Here is a 19,410-nt window from a genome sequence, read left to right as displayed (position 1 = left end):
CATCACTGATTAGGATGCCTCAGGTGTATTAATGACTCTGCAAAAATATGTAACTTTTTTACCATTTCATTTTTTCATGTTTGACAATCTACTCTCTACAACTAACCAGGCTAGTGCCGAGCCTTCCTTGTGCTTCTATAATGGGACTCTAACAGAGCGTGGTGCAGGTGTGCCATGTCACTAAGATCAACGTCTAGCCCACAATCTCTCAGGTAGCCGAGCAGCACTGACCGATGTTGGCGAGGACAACAAAGGTTTAAATCAAAGTAAACAAAATTTCCCAGCTGCCCATCTCATCCAGCTTAACCGTGCTTAGTTTCTTAGTTTAAATCTCTGGATGCTTTATTGTCATTCATGTCCAGGTGACAGCAGCGGTTTCTTTAAAGCCGGTCTAATTGTGTCAGAGCTCTGCAGCCGTCAGACTGTGAGGCAGTGGAAACTCCAAATCCAGCTAAACATGCTATCCAGATGTGTGTCTAAGACCCAGATGTAGCGCGAGGCTTTACCATCCCAGCTCGCGTTCTGTTACTACACTAGTACTGTGTGTGTTTGTGTGCGTTTTCTTATCTCGCTCACACACCCAGACCGGAGGGAGAATAACCTGTTTAGGTGTGGCTAAACATTCAGCTCTCCATCAGGTATTATTCTACAGAACAAAAATATTATTGGAAGACCCGTTTTCTCTTTAAGGTTATGACCTGAAAGCAGCAAAGATGATCAGCTGTGCACAGCTGCTCTAGTTCAAGTCCCCATGAAATCCATCCGAGCGTAAACAAAGGTGATTGGAGCAGTTTAAAACGTATTTGTTAGCATTCTGTCTCATTTAAAACACCCTCGTTCATATTCGTTCAACCTAAATCACAGCCAATCTGGACTATCATGTGCCTATTAATCCCTCACCCCACCTATCTGTCAGATTTGGGTATAAGCTTGTCATCGGAGCCTGGATGTAATCTCTGAGCGGGCAACAGCAGCTGCAAACAGATGTTGCCATACGACCACACGGGCCTCCAGGAGACGACCTGAAAAATACAAATTTAACCCATTTCCATACAAACATTTCGGACAATTTCAGGAGAATCTGGCTCGCATACTCTGCATAGTTTTCCCTTCTCACATGCAGTGAACAGCAGGAAATAATCTGCTTTAAACAGTCACATTACTGTCTGTGAAGGTTCTGTGTTCTGTGAAGTCACATTACTGGAAACTCTCCACCCAGCTCAGGTGAGTGAACACGAAGGAAGGCACCCAGTCGTTGACTTTCTGTACTGGGACCTAACCTCTGCTCTGACATTTGCACTTCCACGGGCACCTCAGTCAAGAAATGTGTAGAAAAGTTCAGAGCTGCAGTGCAAGTGCGAAAACTGCTTCAGCCAACACTTATGTCTGCAAGTGCTGACACGCTGAGGTCTGATCTGCACCGAAATATCACCCATTTCACAAGAATCACACCTACTCTTTAAAAACAACCTGCTAATTTGAGTCACGGGCAGGTGAGCGACACAGATCTCACCAATAAACAGACAAATAAAAAGAAGGCTGTTTTTTAGCTGATGACGCATCTGTAGAGTCCCTGCAATGTCAGGTTTGCTGAAATAAACTAATAGGAAGAAAAAGGAGGAAGCTTTTAAAGCATATTTGTTTAGTTCTGCAATTCTTTGCACTGACAAAGCAACACCAACCATATACACATGCATTGTTTCACACTGAAAATGGCACCTTAAAAGTGCCTCTTAAGACACATCCAACTATAGCCTCCAACGTAAGAAACAAAACCACGCGTCGGCCGCTCCGTGGCTGCAGACGGCAGTCTGAAATAGCAACAGTGAGAACAAGGTTTTGCTTCATGCTCCTCAATTTCTTTTATCAAATTTTCATCAAATTCCGACTCTCTCGCTCCCTCACCGGTGCAGGATGATGGCAGAGCTCTGAAGTGCTGTTTCCAAAAATAAAGAGGCTGCAGAGCGCTGTGCAGCCTCGCAGATACGGCAGCGTATGACTGCTTCCTGCACTCTGCAGCCATGGAGACAGGCGAGAGATGCTGGAGCAAGGGCAGGTATTGGAAGATACGTTTTCAGGGTCACCCAGCACCAACTAACTTGATCCTGCTGCTGTTTTGGTGATGCATGTTTGGTTTTTTATTATTAACTGCTGGCTTGACTGCAGATTTTGTCTGATGCCGAATCTCAATCAGGCGCATTCAGAGGTGATGCGAGCTAAGATTACTGTGGTCTTGAACACAGATGCAGTGTTTGAGGAACTTTTTCCAACACCACACTGTTCTCGGTTTGTTCCTCAGTTCATGCCCCCGGTTCCTGAACGCACCATGCAGAGCCGCTGTGCAGTGGGGGCAAGCACATCAGGAACTAGTGTTTAACTGTGCAGTGTTTACCAGCAGCCTCAAACAGACGAGCCCACAGCTATGGGGCTCTGCTGGTAATGGGGGGGGGGGGAACCTCACTTTTTAACTGCTCCCAACCCCCTGCACCAAGACCCACAATATAATGACGCCCCCACCCTTCACACACACACACACACCTAAACACACATCCCTTTCTTCTGCTGCTTTCCTCCAAACAACCCCCCCCCCTCCCCCCTCCACCGGGTCTGCATTAGAACACACACATTGAAACAGAGGAAAGGCACATCCAGTGTTACTCTGTGCAAAACTTATGACATGAGGAGTGACGACCCTAAACCAAGGATCCGCTCAACATGAACCCCATTCATCAAAAATCATCAATTAATTGTTGCAGAATTGTTATTTGTACAAAAAGAACACGACTCATTTTGGTCGTGTCCCACCGTCAAATCACCGTCATCGACTGCAGATGATGAAATTAAGTGGGTTATGTGCATCTACATCAAGTTCATCAGACTGCAGAGAAAAAGGAGGACCACCACCAGCTGTAGTCCAAGATGGTGGAGTCTGAGTTCATCCACAGGACTGGAGACTTGAGATCGATTATCTTCAACAGTTTGGTTCACTAACAAAATGCAAGTTAAAAATCTAATTAAATCCACAGCCCTAATCAAAGTACTTCCCCAAAACAAATGTTCCAACTGGGTAGTATTTAATAATTCCACCGTTTACACGCCCACAAGCTCAGTGATCTCCACCACTGAGGCTTTTCAGCTCCACTCTTTACTCAAATGAACTTTAGTCTTGCGAAATGAAACATTTAAGAGTGTTTTAACTAGACACCAACTGTCAGAAGCTAAATGAGCACAGGTCACATCGCAAGACAGTTGACATTTCTAGCACACATTTGGTTTGGGTTTCAGAAAGTCACACCCCGATCACAGCCTGAAGTTTCCATTAACTGATTCATTTAAAAAGGAAGAAAACGATAGTAGCACCCAAAGCTGAGGGGGGCTCGTCAAATACAGAACTGAAACAGCAAGGCTGAAATCTGCAGAGGTTTTGCATGTGCTCTTGATAAGTGGCTAAACAGCACCTCACAGCTATCAGATTGTAGTGTAGAGAAAACTTTACCATGATGCAAAGCATTAGATTCGATTAGATGTCAATAGAAATATTGGACCTTGAACTGCTAACAGCTTAACACAACGGAAAGTGGATAAAAGAACTTGCAGAGAACCAGTGCGTTCCCCTCAAATCCCATTGTAAAGGATGCACTTAAGGGGGTCCTAAGCTCCGAGTTAAAGACCATCAACATGCAAACTGGCAGGAAACCAAACGGAAATTCTTAGTCTCCATTGTTGCCTATTTCAATTCATCACTGGGAAATGCTATTTACTAATCCTCATAACTATGCGCAATAGCCAAGAAGCAAGCTTGTGAACAGCCACAATTAGTAAGAGATCCGAGGTTATGTCAGCCAGAAACTGAACCCGGGGATTTGTGGTCTCCACGACATTCAGACAAACTCGAGTCCCGAAACACAAAGACTGTGGGAGGCAAACGGACCGTAAAGAGATCTCTTTGTAAGACAGACACATTAGGCTCCACCGCCTCTACACACAGGCCTACAGCTGACCAACATCAATAGCAGCCCTGGGCTTCACGGGTGCTATGATCTCACAGCTGATTGGATGATGTGACGGCCAATGACTGATCTGCACTTTGAACTTGACTGCTGCTCTAGAAAGAAACTAAATGGTTCCAAAGTGCAGCCAAAATATTTTTTGGCGCCATGACTTCCGCCACATCGTAACTGCCTTCAACCCCACCCCACCGAACCCCCACCCCCTCGAGCAAGTACCCTTTGCCCCCAAGGAAAGTTCTCTTTTCCACCACACCGACCACATCTGCAATCCCCCCCCCCAATCCCAGGCAAAAACAGGCCACCCCGCCCCCCTTTAGTCCAAAACCCCCTCCCACTGGCCTAACAGGCTATAACAGGCCACCAAAGGAATGTTTCCCCCTGCGTGCTCTCTCACCGCCGCCAATGGCAGAACAGAGAGGAAGACAAAGGGGGAAACGGAGAGGGGTACATTCCTCGCTGCTCGCTCTGACTGTCTGCGTGACTGACTGGTTTGTTGTTCAGGTTCACAAGCTGATTCTGGGTCACGGTCAGCTGTGGCACAGGCCTTTCCCACAGCTGACCTGGAAGCAGCTGGTAGCAAGAGAATAACTGAAAACTGCATTTCCATCACCTCCCATCGAAAAGGTCAACTGGATGTACGATTAAAACAAGAGGGCACAAATTTACAGCCTCAACTAATCCATCTGCTTCAAGCACACGGAGCACTGAAACTACACCAGGACCATCACGACGAGGCCTCACTAATCATTATTTTATTGCTACCCACCTTAAGTGCTGCTTACTTTTACAGGCCAATGACTGTTTACGCTTTAAATAAGAAATAAATAAATTAAAAAAAAGATAAAGATGCCCTTTACAAGTCCGCAGAGCTCATAATCTCTTTAAATATTATAACGCGAATGGCAGCAAACTCCAGCCTGCTCTCATTCACAGGGCGTCGAATCCTGACATTTTGTAAAACCTGCTGCTGTTTCACTGATAAGCACAGAGTGGCCTTTGGTGCCACAATGCAAACTGTCATAAAAGGAGGGCGCAAAGGTTACCCTCTCATATAGTTAGTAAGTGCAGTTTTTAACATTCAAGGTTAATGATGATGATGATAATAAAAGTTAACCAGGAAACTTTTAATCCCTAAACTTTCCAGGTGACGGGAAGCAAATGTGAAAGCAAACAAACATAAAAAAAGTTGTAAACAACAACTTTCCAACGGGGACATGAACATGGACTCTTCTGATGCACCTACAGCGTGCCGTCTTTAAAAAGACCGCCAACATCTCTCTGGTCCAAAAGCAACGTAGTCATTTGTGAAGACACTGACGCCAAAAGACAGTTTCTATGCGTCTCTCTGCAAAGGGAACGTGTTGCCTAGTTTAAAGATTTTGTCCATTGAATGTGTGTTAACAATGAAATTCCAACAAAAACTGAAGTTCTGTCGGGCGCTGGGGGGGGTGGAACAGCGCCGTTTTAACTAGAGACCAAAACAAGGAAGAGGTTTTGTGCCACCAGAGACAAGCAACCTCACTAACCTGTGTCATCATGTCGAGCAAGATCATCCACTGAAATCTAAAGTCGTAGATTCATAAAACAGGCAGCAAACTATTGTATCAGCTCCTTCACACGTAAAGAAATGAGCTTTTCTACATTTACTGTGAGCAAATACGAGACGTCTAACATCCAAACCAGGCTGGACCTTCTTTGTTTTGTTTTTTGTAATAGTTTCCATTCTTGGCCAAAAAAAAAAAAAAATATATAACAAAGGATTACTCTCAAGGGACTTCCTGATTAAACAAAAGCTTTAACAAATATTGACAGCTATGAACACTGTCCATATTTATGTTTTCTGCCAATATCTCACAGCTATAATTCAATCAATTCTTCCATGTAAGAGACATAATTGCACCCAGTGTCCAAAAACTTAGACTCGAAGACTGACTGGCCAATAAAATCCCTTCTTCCCTGATACCACACGTACAGCTACAGTGCATCTGTGTCAGATAAGATATTCCGCTCCTGATTGGTTCACTGTGGTTTTATAGTTGGACAGCGTAACCAAACCAGCTGCCCACCTCCAACATAGTAACAGAGACAACAACACAGTACAGTCTAATTGTTTTGGTTTCGTTTTTACTGCATAAGATCATGGTTTGATTTCAGATCAGAACACTTTCTGATCCCTGACCTACTTGATGGCACAGGGATAGCTCAGTAGGTAAGAGTGGTGACCCCATGATCGGAAGGTCGGGGGTTCGAATCCACTGAACGGCTACCCTGAGGTACCGTCCCTACACACTGATCCCCGGGGGCCCAATGGCTGCCCACTGCTTCACTGAGTGAATGGGTTAAATACAGAGAGGAATTTCCCAACAGTATACATAATTATACTTTATAATAAATTGGATCTTATATACACTTGGTTTATTCTGAACTCTGAAAACCCTAAACATGAAAAACACATTTTTGGTGGTGACATCTTATAAAGCAGCTTTAATTGATCTCTACTTGAACACACGAGCTTCCTCCGATATCCGCCACACCCCAGGCCGATGGTTCCTTTTATTGTCTCCATACTGAGACAATGGTCACCATACTAGTGACCACGGCTGTTTAACAAACAGGCTTTTTAGCCAGACTCCTTCAGACATTTTCAGCTCCCTTCATTCCTTTAAATGTTGTTTTGAAGCAGGAAGGCAGGCTGGGAGAGGGGGGGGGGGGGGGGGGGGAAAGCAGCCTGGCAGCCTTTGCATGCAGTGTGGTGCAGGATGCATTGTTCGGTCCATTTGTCCTGACAAAAATGCCACTCACAGTTTGTCCTGAGCCAAAACCGGGCCATCTGAACTTTCTTCTCCTTCTTCCAGCCACACAGTCTCCACAGAAAGCATGCGAAAGTGGGCGGCAAAAGAACAAACTATCATTGTGCCCAGCTGCCCACCTTGCCAGCAATGGAAGAAAACTCAGTGTGCGTTTTGTGTTGTTAATGTGAGCACTTGTGTGTGTGTGGCGGGGGGGATGGCTCACTGTAAACAAATTGCACTGCAGAACACATCTGCACCAAAACACATCAACTCTGATTGTAAAGGACTGTTTGTCTAAGAAATAAAAAGCATAATTAACACAGGTATAAAATCACCCCAATGAGCCACCTGACAGGTGGAAATGATTCCCCATCTACTGCCCACAACCCTTCAGTCAGTTACAAAGTCTGCATCCATATCACAATCAGTTCAGTACAAATTGGCTGTGAGATTGAAACGGCTGTCAGTGTAGGAAAATAAGCTCCGATAACCATCAGAGTCGGTGACCACAGCTGATTTACGAGAGGAAACATTTCCCAATCACTGCTCCGAGCTCCTGACAGGAGATGAGGGAAGAAAGGAAACTCTGGCATGTAGGTTTCTTTATTTTTGTCTCTTTGCAAAGAAGAAATCTTCACCTCGGCTCTTTCACTTGAAAAACATTTATCAGCTGCTGTTGTCCTTTTTGTGTGAACTATCCCAAAGCTAGTGGTGGGGCAAGTTTCCATTAACCTCAAAGTAGTATCACTTCGATAAATAAGAACAGCCCCTCTCTGGTGATGCCAAGTACTTTACTACTTTCCTCGTTAGCTCATCCACCCACCTGGCCCTGCCTCCTCCCTGCCACGTGACACAAAAAAGTATGCGCAGCCTAACTGTCGCTGAGGAGCTGGATTTGCATGAGCAGTCTGCCACAGCGGCAATAAAAAAAGCCTTCGGTGGCGTCACTGCGTACTTTGGCGTGTTTGGACGTGCGACCGAGCAGCGAGAAAGACTTAATTGCACGTTTGTCAGGCGAGGAGCTTCGTCTGTAACAAACTGCAATTTACTGGACTTGCGTGGGCTCGGTCCAGCTACTCTGGGGTGTTGAGAAATGTACGAAACGGACAACTACAAGGACAAACGCTGCTTCTGCCAAAGAGCTGAAATGACTCTCACAGGAGTCCTGAAACAAGTTATTCTGGTGCAGCATAAAGCCAAATGTCTTCTTTTCAAGCACCTCCTGCATTCGTTTCTCTTTTCTGGATTACTGAAAAGTTTCAGTGTTTGAGTGTCCTCGTGACTCGATGAGGTAGAGCTGCTCTGTGTCCCCAAAATAAAATAAAAAAAGGCCAAACTAATAAAAACCCAGCTGATTTTCCATTCTTATATCACTCAACACTGTCAATGGGCTGCAGGCAGCAGGATGGAAAATGTTGCTTGTGACACACTGCTCCTGTTTTTGACCTTTCAGACTCCCCCCTCACACACACAGGGAGGACAAGCCATTCCCACACTCATTATAGCCATTTGTCTCGATATGCTTGCGGGAGGCATATCTACATTTTTGAGTAGTAACTGGCACAGTGAGTTTGAATGAATACACCACAGGAATTTGCCCTTGTACCCCTCCCTACCTCCATCACTCTGGCTAAATGTTTGGCAAGGGGACGCGTCCCCAATCAACCAAATACCCATCAGCCTCCACTGCAGGACCCAACCTCAGCACAGGTCTGTACTGCAGGCCTCCGCTCTGTTAATGATTGTAGGAGAGGTTTTCCTTTACAAGAAACTTTGACCCGTGCGATGTGTGGGCAAACACGCAGAGCGCGCACAGAGTCGCCTAACCTCAGGTGGAGGGAGCGTGATGTCGGCGATGACTAAAATGCTGAGCGGCCTAACAGCAATGCAGGAGTCGAGGCTCGGCATGCCGTCACACCAACAAAAAGTATGTCAGTCATCCAGCCAGTCAATGAAAGAGATACTCTTAATCATTCCTCACTTCAAATTATCTTCCATTAGACCGCCTCGCTGCTCCCTTCTGAAGATTTAGAAGGTAAAGCATTTGATGTGGGAGCGGTTTAGTGGTGTGGTAAGAGCACGGGTGCATCACAGGGCGGGGTAATTAATCGGAAAGTATAAAGTGATTAGTTTGTCTGCATTCTTCTTCCCTACAAAGACCTAATTTGGGTTATTTTACACATCAAGTGCATCCGCTGAACTTCTTCACATCTGCTAGTCTGGACGCAGCAGCAGCTGTCACCCTCAACACCTTCTCATCTGAATTATATCCAAGTTTGGGAGGGCAATCGTACATCATTATAAGACTAAGTTTAGGATTAATCATGTTACATAACCAAAATAATTGTATTTTTTTTCCATACTCAAGCAGCTCTAGTGTAACATCATTTATAACCACTTTGCAGAATATCAAGCAGTTCAAGAATAAAAAAGCTAGCTCAGCCATTGCTGAGGAGGAAGAAGAGAAAGATGAGTGGACAGGAAGGGGACCACGTTTCAGATTATTGAAAAGACTCAAAATGTTCTTATTGGGGTCAGAGTGTTGGTGATCTGTGAAGCTGAATAGCCAGATGCACTCACGGTGCCAACTGAGTGGTTTCATGTTATTTGGCTTCTCCACATTTTTGCTGAAAAATCCTAAAGCTGGTTTAAATCTGCAGCTCAGGAAGTGGGCGTCCAGAGCTGAGAGAACCACTGTCACACCAGAGAGAAGTGCTCTGCTCGTACAGCATTACTGCTGACAGCTCAGCTTTATTTCATTTTAACACCTTAGCACTGTGGCTTGGGATTAAATAACCTCGATCATCACGGGATCTACAAATCACTATGTAATCATTTGTAACCGATCTCAGAATAGCTGCAATGACCAAAGCACTCTGAAGGATAGAAGAGAAAAAGTTAACCGCGAAAGAATTTCAGTTGCCCGCATATCACCCGAAGCATCTCTCGAAATGCTTGAGAATCCTCAACTTGAAATTCTCTGAATATCGGCCTTTAACGCCACAGTATCGGTCGGATCTTCCAACAATTTTATCGGCCTCCAACCAACCACACAAGCAGGCGTGCCAGGGAGGCGAGCCGCCTGCACGAAGCCTTCGTAAAGTCCGCTGTGCGGTTATCGTGAGGCTGAGCTGTCTGCACAATCACAGCGTGGATTTTTCTGCAACAATGTGGCGCCTTGTTTCCACTCAGAGGAGGGGGGAAAAAATCACATCTGAAGGAGTGAAAGCTGCAGCTAATATCACACACACACTCAGGACTTTTCATTCAGTGATTTAGAGAGGAGGAAACCAGCTTATGTGGGGGGGCTTTGCACCGAGGAGTAGAGCTCGGAGGACCCCCGGGCTGAGGAGAGAGAAGGCGAATAGCACTGGGAGTAAATGCGGGGTTTGTGAAGCTACACCGAGGCCCACACTCGGTCTCTGACCTCCCCATCGCATCCTTCCTCCACTGCCATTTTTCTTTCTGCCCGCCTCCTCCGAGCCCGGCTCCACTCGGCCCAGCTGGGCCCCGAGACTTCGGCTGCCTTACCTTCCTCTGCTGCTTCTCCCAGGCCGGGTCCAGCAGCAGATCTCGGTCCCAGTCGTTCTCCTGCTCCATGTACGTTTGCGCCCCGCCGACGGTCGACTGGTTATTGGCAGCGTGATAATCTACCATGTCAGCAAAAGAAACCTGAGTGCGCCACGGAGAAACTGTCACAGGCAAAAATGTACAAACATAAAAAATAAAAATGGGGGGGGGGGGAGAGCAAAGACGACCCAAATCAGAGAGGCGGGACGGGGAGGGATAACCGAGCCAGGAAAGAGTCCTTCTTCTCTCGCCGCTTCCAGCCGTGAGTGTTTTTAATGAGATGAATATCCGGTGTGTGCCGCTGCTGCTGTGTGAAGAAAAGCTCTGCTTCTAAACGGTGTGGCTGCTGGGAGGAACCGGCCGCTCCTACACACCGACACCGGCAAGCACGACCCACCGAGAAGACGCACTTCCGGTGAAGCCTTTCAAAATAAATCAGATGCGCGTCACCATTCCTCTGATTACTTTCTTTAAAATTAATTATACGTTATTACTATTTCCTGTTGCACTGATTGCAAATCAGGGGCGCCACCAATGGGGAAATAGTGGGGGCACTGGCCTCCCCACAAAATTTGTTGGCAAGACCACTCTATGTTGGTAATAATTTCAATACATTTAATAAAGAGGAAGACACCCTACAATGAGTTGAAACGTTACCTTGTTATTAATCCTGCAATTTCATTCATTTGTATTGTGTCACTTTGTATGTCCCCTCACTATTTCCTGTCCTGGGCCACCTTGATATTTTTAGTGGTGCCACCCAAAATTCTGGAGGCGTTCATGTTGCAAATCCCTGTGTTTAAAAGTACTTCATATGCTTTTTGACTGAATTAAAGAGTAATCGTTTTTCTCCGGGGGGTTGTTGTTGTTGTTTAAGTGCACTAGGTAGATTTCCTCTTTCCCTAAAAGTCTAGTTATTCTTTTTAAATTAGTCTGTTAAGTCTGTGAAGGTTCTCACTCATCCAGGTCTTGGTAATCTGTGAAGCTTAGAAGGAAGAGCGACCGGACATCTTTAAGATTCTTTTCATTTCACCTCTCATTCCAGAAGCTTCATCAGTTCTAAGACCAAATGGTGAAGAGTCCCAGCTATATAAGCCCTAGTGGGAGTTGTCTCTTAAGAGAGTCGTCGACTCACTATTGAAGTCCAGTCGCTTTTCTTTCCAAGCTCCTTAGATTATTCCAGTTAACCAAAACAGCTTTTTTCTCCTATTTTTTGTAAGAATTCACTTTTAGTGTGCACCTTGCTCTAAACTTTTTCATTTGTAAATATAAAACACAGTTAAGTTATTTTTAAAGTTTTGAGTCAATTGAAAGTAATGAATGTGTTACTTGAAGATTCTGCGATCTTGTCTGTGAAGGTTTTCAGTCATCCAGGTCATCGTAGTCAAAGGAGCTTGCAAAGAAAAACGTCTGGACTTCTTTAAGTTACTTGAAGACGTTGCACCTCTCATCCGAGAAGCTTCTTCAGTTCTAAGGGCCAAATGGTGGAGAGTCCCAGATTTAAACCCAGTGGGAGTATCCCCCCACAGAGGGACAAAAGGACCCCCGATGATCCTCTAATCGCCTGAGCCAAGGTGTGAAACTGGGTGTGGGTCCCAATCAGCCAGAGTTTCGGGTGAGTTCATTGTGAAACCTGGCCCCACCTTATCATGCGAATTCCTGAGATCAGATGGCCCAGGATGTGATCTTGTAAATTTTGGAGATTTTCTTTGCTGAAAACTGTCAGGCCACTTTGGGACTTAAGGGTGCTAAAATGTATTTGCTGTGTTTAAAATGACTTAAAAACCTTCCAAGATTAGCTCAAGCTATTAAGATAATGTGAAGAAACAACTGCTATGACTTTATTTCATAAACATCTTTGTTTTGTGTTTTTGATATTAAAGGAAGTTGGTATAAGCTAGGCTACACATTAGTGTAATACAAATTGATACCACTAGGGGTGCAGAAAGTCAGCGTGACCTTTATTTAAGCAGGTAAGTCAAGTTTTGTTGTTAACAGACACTAAATCAGCACAGAAGCCAGAAATGTTTATATTTCAAATTAAGTTTCATTTGGCTTCACATTTATGCTGTAAAAAGCTCTCGATTTTGTTTTCCAAACAGGTTTAACTTCAATTTTTGAAGTGGTATATGTCAATAAAACCCCAAACCCTGTGAACTGTGTGTAACTGAGAAAACACATATAAATAGGGAATCTTACCAAAAACAGAAAAAAAAGTCTCACCTACTTTCCACTGGTAGTGAAGTATTACAGTAGTACAATCCCGTTAATGCAGGTAGAAAAACCCTCCAGTGTTCATTCAAACTTTTACAGCTAGAGATTAATTTAAATGGAATCTAAATAAAGTCCAAAAGCCAGCGTGATCTTTCTTTCTATAGCTATTTTATTTTATTTTGAAAGTACCATCGCCGGTTTCCCGCTATGAATCTGCAGAGACCTGACACACTTGTCCTCCAATAGGCCAAGACAACTTTCATGAATATTCAATACAGCATTTGAACGTGAGCTGCTGAAACAATGAAGCTTTATAAATTTGAAATATCCGAAGTATTTACAAGCGAAAGCAAAAAAAAAAAACAGATCCTCGCCATGATGGGATCTGTGACTGATGGTCCTTTATCACGACTGCTTCGCCCACATTTCGGATTCACAATATAAATTTAGACACTTTAAATTATTGGGTTTTGGGTGGGGTTTTTTTGTTTTGTTTGTTTGTTTGTTTGTTTGTTTGTTTTTTAAGAGCAGGAATAAGTGTGTGATTGTATTTGGATCACACAATCAAAATCAACAGGGTCACCACAGTCAGGACATTGCATTTTATTTGATTTTATTTAGAAGCCAAACTCATGCTCATGATACAGAATCCATCATTTCACAATCATACTGGGGGCTATGGGCACCCCTGGGGGTCCAGGGCTGTCACAGGTTCCCCTCAGGTGACTCCTACTGACTTTTACAACTGTAATTCAAATAAGTAATATTGTCCTGGCAATATATCACTGGGATCACAACCAAGCTCGGTGTAATGATACTGTTAGCAGTAACTTTGGGTATTCTTAGTATCAGAAGTAATTAGCATGACTGATGAGAACTCTGATGATACTGACGACTGCAACTGTCCCACATATGAGAAAGTATGTTACACTATTATATTATTGTTATTCCAAAAGTCTTTGATCCATAAAAAAGTAAATATTTCATTTTAGTCCTAAACTTCTGATCCACATATTTGGTCAGAAAGAATCAGAACACAAGGAAAAATAGAGATCTGCCTGTACAGGCCTCTCTGCAGGCTTGATGTCATCAGTGTGCCTGCTCAGCGGACAGATATTAAAGGTCTCGGATGACAGTGGCGATGCTGAAAACAGTGTTTGTGTTCTGAAGTCGCTGCTGTGATTGCAGCTGATGCAGAACTGCATCAGATTTAGGAGCTGGAATGAACAAAGTTTTAAAGAGCAGCGTAGAAGAAATCCTGTGACTCTGAGGTGGGCAAAGATCCACAAAAAAGCCTCACTCAAGATATGAACCTGATTAGTTTCAACATGGCATAGGGGTCTGTTGTGTCTCTGTGCTATCTTTGCACTCTTCACCTTCATTGTTCAGATTTAAGGAAATGTGGAGTCACAGACAAAACACTGGCTATCAGGTCAGCTGGTGTGAGCTTCCTGCAGCTTCCAAAAAGCTAATTTTCAGTCTGGCTGAAAGCAAAAAAACAGGAACGAGCTGTCTGGGATGGACACGTTGGAACGGTTGTTAGAGATCACTGCTGGGGAATGGTGGCCAGCTGGCCTAATCACCGGAATATTCATCAGCGCCTGATGGTTCATTCATTTATAGGTGGCCCTTGTATTTTGGAGAGCTCACACTTGTTGTGCAGCAGGAAGACACAGTAGACTGAAACAAGCTGTAATAATCCGTTAAATTAATAACATGGACAGACAACATAATGCTGCCTGGCCAGAGGATTCTTACTTGGAGACCAAGAAGGAATACTGCTATACAAGCCTATTGCTTATAAATGTAGTAAATTATGAAGCAATGACAGACGTCACAGCTTCCTCTGATAAAGAAACAGCTCAGAAAATGAAAGCAAATCTTTTGCTGCTGATTCTTGTGCAGCTTGTGATCATAAAGTGGTCATGATCCAACCCATCTGAGAAGCACTGACCCAGAGGACTGGCATCATAAAACAGGAAAGCCTGAGCTGCGGTATCATCGCCTCCATCTGGCAGGAGGCGGTTCAGGCTGTTTTCAGGGTGGCTGTCCTGCCTGCAGGAGCCACCTACAGAAGTAGGTCACGCTCAGGCTGTCCTTCTTGATTAGTGTCACAGCGGTCCAGAGCAGCACGTACAGCAGAGACCGCAGCGGGACAATGCTCCACCTCTGATGTTTTCATGTGGGGCATTATGGTGCTGCTCACAGCTCAGTGCTGCAAGTACAGTCTGCGTCTTCAGTCATCATCAGCAGGCCACTTGTGAAGTCCCGGATAGCCGGTGAGGCTAACGCATGAGTTGATGATGTAATGCTCTGCACATTCCCTGCTTGTGTATCTTCCAATAATATTTCTTTTGTCGTGTAAATATACAAATACTGACAACATTTTGCATTCAAATCTCAGTGAAACAGTTCAGATGCCAACTATCAAACATGAGCTATAGAAAAATAAAATTCATTTGTTTCCCCTCCATCTTTTCCAGAGAGATGTGCTGCATTTTGGGAAGCTGAGCCAAGACAGAGAATGCACTGCTTATTTAAATACACTTAAGGCGCCTGAGAACTTCGGTGATTCATGAAGATATAAACTTGTACCTGTCACTTTCTACATCTATTATATTGCACTTCACTGCATTTCTCTGACAGATTTAATTGCTGCTTACATTTAACAGTCATATTCCATAATAGCACTCCTGTCTAGGGAATAAAATCACACATTTTGAATATGAATGTTTCTGAAGGATAAATGAAAGTATTAAATGTTTCCTTTATGGGTAGAGAAAATTTGCCAGCTTGTTCTCTTAGATCATGTGGGAAATGCCACAATATCAAGAGGGAAAGCTGAAAAGGACAGGAAGTGAAACCGAGAGAGGAATAAAGAGAACAGAAAGTAGAAAATAAAATGGGAAATAACTTGAAAAAAAGCCCCAAAAACCACAACTGTGGTCAATTAATAATAATAATAAAAAACTCTTTTGTCTTTTCCTGACCTAAGTAGAAAAAAAATCATGAGGTCAACAAAAAGCATGAAGGGCAGTTTAATGAAGACTATTTAATAATGTTGGTAACTGCAAGGACCTGAGGATGGACTACAACAAAAAGGTTTTACCATGTTGCTTCATGCAGGTCATACGAAGAAAACAGCAGATGGGAAATGCCCGTTCATTAGGTTGGAAATGTAAAGATAAAGTAAGACAAGATAGCCTTTATCAGTCCCATAGTTGGGAAATTCAAAGCATTACAGCAGCAAAAAGAGCAGGAATAAAAAATAACACACGACACACAAACAGAAGAAAAATGTACACTCTCTCTCTCTTCCTCCTGAAAGGTGGTTCAGTCTACATCCTGCCTTTATTTAGGATTTGTGTGACTTGATGCTATGTTCAGCTTTTTAATCTTTATTCACGGCGCATCAACATCATAACAATATGGTTTTTATACATTTTAATGCAGCAGTGTAATGTTGCAGAACAGAGCATCTGCTTGGAAAACTGTTATAACTATAGGATCACACTTCAATGGTTCATTGTCTTCATTGCTGAATGAGGTAATAAAGGGAATGCTGAATTCCACCAACTCTTATTTTGGATGCAGATACGTCAGGGTCACTTCTCTCAGTTGGGAAAGCTTCAACGCACATATTAAACAAATATGTAAGACTACGTTCTTCCATTTATGCAACATCTCTAAAATTAGAAATATCCTGTCTCAGAGTGACGCTGAAAAACTAGTTCATGCATTTATTACTTCCAGGCTGGACGACTGTAATTCATTATTATCAGGATGTCCAAAAAACTCACTGAAAAGCCTTCAGCTAATCCAAAATGCTGCAGCAAGAGTCCTGACAGGGACTAGAAAGAGAGAGCATATTTCTCCTGTTTTGGCTTCCCTTCATTGGCTTCCTGTTAAATCCAGAATTGAATTCAAAATCCTGCTCCTCACATACAAGGTCTTAAATAATCAGGCCCCATCTTATCTTAATGACCTTGTAGTACCATATCAGCCTATTAGAGCACTTCGCTCTCGCTCTGCAGGCCTACTTGTTGTTCCTAGAGTATTTAAAAGTAGAATGGGAGGCAGAGCCTTCAGTTTTCAGGCCCCTCTTCTGTGGAACCAGCTTCCAGTTTGGATTCAGGAGACAGACACTATCTCTACTTTCAAGATCAGGCTTCAAACTTTCCTTTTTGCTAAAGCATATAGTTAGGGCTGGACCAGGTGACCCTGAATCCTCCCTTGGTTATGCTGCAATAGACGTAGGCTGCCGGGGATTCCCATGATGCATTGAGTTTTTCCTTTCCAGTCACCTTTCTCACTCACTATGTATTAACAGACCTCTCTGCATTGAATCATATCTGTTATTAACCTCTGTCTCTCTTCCACAGCATGTCTTTTATCCTGTCTTCCTTCTCTCACCCCAACCAGTTGCAGCAGATGGCCCCGCCCCTCCCTGAGCCTGGTTCTGCCGGAGGTTTCTTCCTGTTAAAAGGGAGTTTTTCCTTCCCACTGTCACCAAAGTGCTTGCTCATAGGGGGTCATATGATTGTTGGGTTTTTCTCTGTATCTATGAAGCGCCTTGAGGCGACTTTTGTTGTGATTTGGCGCTATATAAATAAAATTGAATTGAATTCAAGCATTCAGACATTTCTCATGCAGGAAGCCACACTTTATCTCAGTGGAAAAAAACAACCAGAGTAGGACAGACTGGTTGGTCAAGGGTTCATCCAAAAAACATCAGGAGGAAAGAGCCAGAAACTGGAAACCACATCGAGCTAAAACAGAAAGCTGAACTAATGAGTCTCTTTAAAAAAACCTTTATTACTTCTACTGTCGGATTTCAGAGTGTAATAACAACTGAAAACTGAACCTTTTAAGCATATAGTGTTCTTGTTTCTTCAGGACATGTGTGGTGTTTTATGGAAAAACAAACACGGGGGAACACACGCACCTTTATTATGTTGAACTGATGATTGTTTTTATTTCCGTATAAATATGTTGCTGTGAAATCAGGCACAAAAGAAAAAAATCATTTGAGCAGCTTCCACTGAAGAGCGTGGATCTATGAGCGTGACATGCAGTTCTAAAAATGCAGGAAGCACACAAACACACACGCACAGACCCGCTGGTATGTGCATCTCTGACTGCTCTCACTTTGACGAATGATGCTGGAAGACGGATATTTACACATTCCAGTCATGAGCAGAGGACAGAGGGTCATTTCTCAGAAGATCTCCCATGGCTACGGTCACCGTACGGCACATTCACATAACCAGGCAACAAGGAGATAAGTCTGGTCTGGCTGAGGGAAAGACTTGCATAAAATTAAAAGACACCAGTAGAGTAGCTTTGCATGCCTTTATTCTTTTAAGATAGCTTTGCTCTGATTGACTGTCCATTGTGAACAGCAGATTTGAATGGCTGTGTACCTGAGATGACCATATTCTCTCTAGCTATCTTAAAGCTTGTAGTTACAGCTGGATCAGGTGACCCTGAACCCTCCATAGTTATGCTGCCGTAGGCTGCCGACGCACAGTGATGCACTGAGCTTCTTAACTCATCATGTACTTACATGTCACAACTGCATGTTATAAACATTGCCTTTTTCTTTCTTTTTTGGCTACAAAGTCATCTATCATGGGCTAAAAATGCAGCTCAGAGGAGGTGCAGGAGACCGGTTTCCTTGGAAACCACTTGAATTAGCACCTTGAGTCAACTGGTGTAAATAAAACTGATCTGAACGTAATTACAACACACTGAAATGTTTTAACAGATTTTTTTTGTCTAATCTCAAACCAAAACTTTTGTTTACTCCACATAAATTATGACAATTTTCTTAATATAGCACACATCAGTATACTCAAACTCACAAGATAAAAACCTAAAATTTTACAATGAAACACAAAAGACAAGTTAACAAACATACACACATACATGAATGCACGCACACACACTTAGATTTTGAGTGTAAATTAAATGAGTCTGAACAAAAATGCATGTTGATCAGGAGGACAGCATATTTTATTGATTATTCTAGGTATGATGATCGGTGTTGGGACACAGGCAAACAGTCTTCTGTGGTTTTGAACAAAGTAAAAGAGGCTCTGTGTTTATTGTCTCTCATTTAGAGGCATGTTGAGAAATGATGTCAGACTGAGAGGACAATGAAGGTGAAGTCACTGAAGTTTCATCATAAACTTCCTCACAGCAGCACATCCTGCCTTGACCTTTGACTTTGGCTGTTTGCACGACTCAGGAGAGTTCTTAAGGTCGTTTCCATTGCTATTGTTTGAGTGTGTGAGGAAAGAAAAACAGCTTCAGAAATATTCACTTTTCTGTTTGCCATATGTTTCTGTTTCTGCAATAAACATTTTTGGCACAGAACTACACAAACGTACAAAAATGAAAAAAGAGCAGGAAAAACGAAACTGAGGTGATCCAGGTGAGGGTGTCTGGGTAGAGCAGTTCAGTTCAGTTGTACATGGTCATGTGGAGCCACTGGAACCAATCAGAGGGCAGAAGAAGTGATATATCATTATTGACATTAAAGCTGCCATCATACTAACTGTGCGCTCTCTACTGTGTCCATTGCAAGAAGCACAAACCCAAACCTGTGCGTGACTCCACAGCAGCTCTGTGTGCACTGTTTATGAGACCTTTCTGAGATACTTCAGTCTGCCTTCTACAAGCAGCCCATTTAAGTTCAGCAAGCATCCTTTCACTTTATTCACAGTTTGTTTTGTTTTTTTGGTCAGGTTTGCATTTCTGATTTGGACGGACATGCTTGCTGACTCTCACACATTCACAGAGCTGAACATTTACGGCTGTAC

The 19,410-nt window shown here is 43.4% G+C and overlaps 2 protein-coding genes across 5 annotated transcripts in view; both read right to left on the bottom strand.

The window, feature by feature from the left end:
• The window catches only part of actn4 (actinin, alpha 4), a 56,746-nt gene extending 45,974 nt beyond the window's left edge, over positions 1-10,772 (bottom strand). For 2 of the 3 annotated variants that reach the window (XM_080888411.1, XM_080888410.1), the window contains exon 1: positions 10,334-10,769. In XM_080888411.1, coding sequence (XP_080744537.1) covers positions 10,334-10,459 — 126 coding nt within the window. In that variant the 5' untranslated portion in view covers positions 10,460-10,769. Of the gene's footprint in view, positions 1-10,333 lie in introns of all 3 variants that reach the window. The other variant, XM_080888412.1, reaches the window with a different exon arrangement.
• Positions 10,773-17,545: 6,773 nt separating this feature from the next.
• Positions 17,546-19,410, bottom strand: part of LOC308401517 (calpain-9) — a 42,920-nt gene continuing 41,055 nt past the window's right edge. The window contains exon 20 of one of the 2 annotated variants that reach the window (XM_080889770.1): positions 17,546-19,078. In XM_080889770.1, coding sequence (XP_080745896.1) covers positions 19,052-19,078 — 27 coding nt within the window. In that variant the 3' untranslated portion in view covers positions 17,546-19,051. The remainder of the gene's footprint in view (positions 19,079-19,410) is intronic. The other variant, XM_080889769.1, reaches the window with a different exon arrangement.

This window comes from Rhamphochromis sp. 'chilingali' (genome assembly GCF_963969265.1).
Source record: "Rhamphochromis sp. 'chilingali' genome assembly, chromosome: 8".
NCBI lineage: Eukaryota > Metazoa > Chordata > Actinopteri > Cichliformes > Cichlidae > Rhamphochromis > Rhamphochromis sp. 'chilingali'.
The sequence above is the reverse complement of the archived record's forward strand: the minus strand, read 5'-3'. Positions and strand labels throughout refer to the sequence as shown.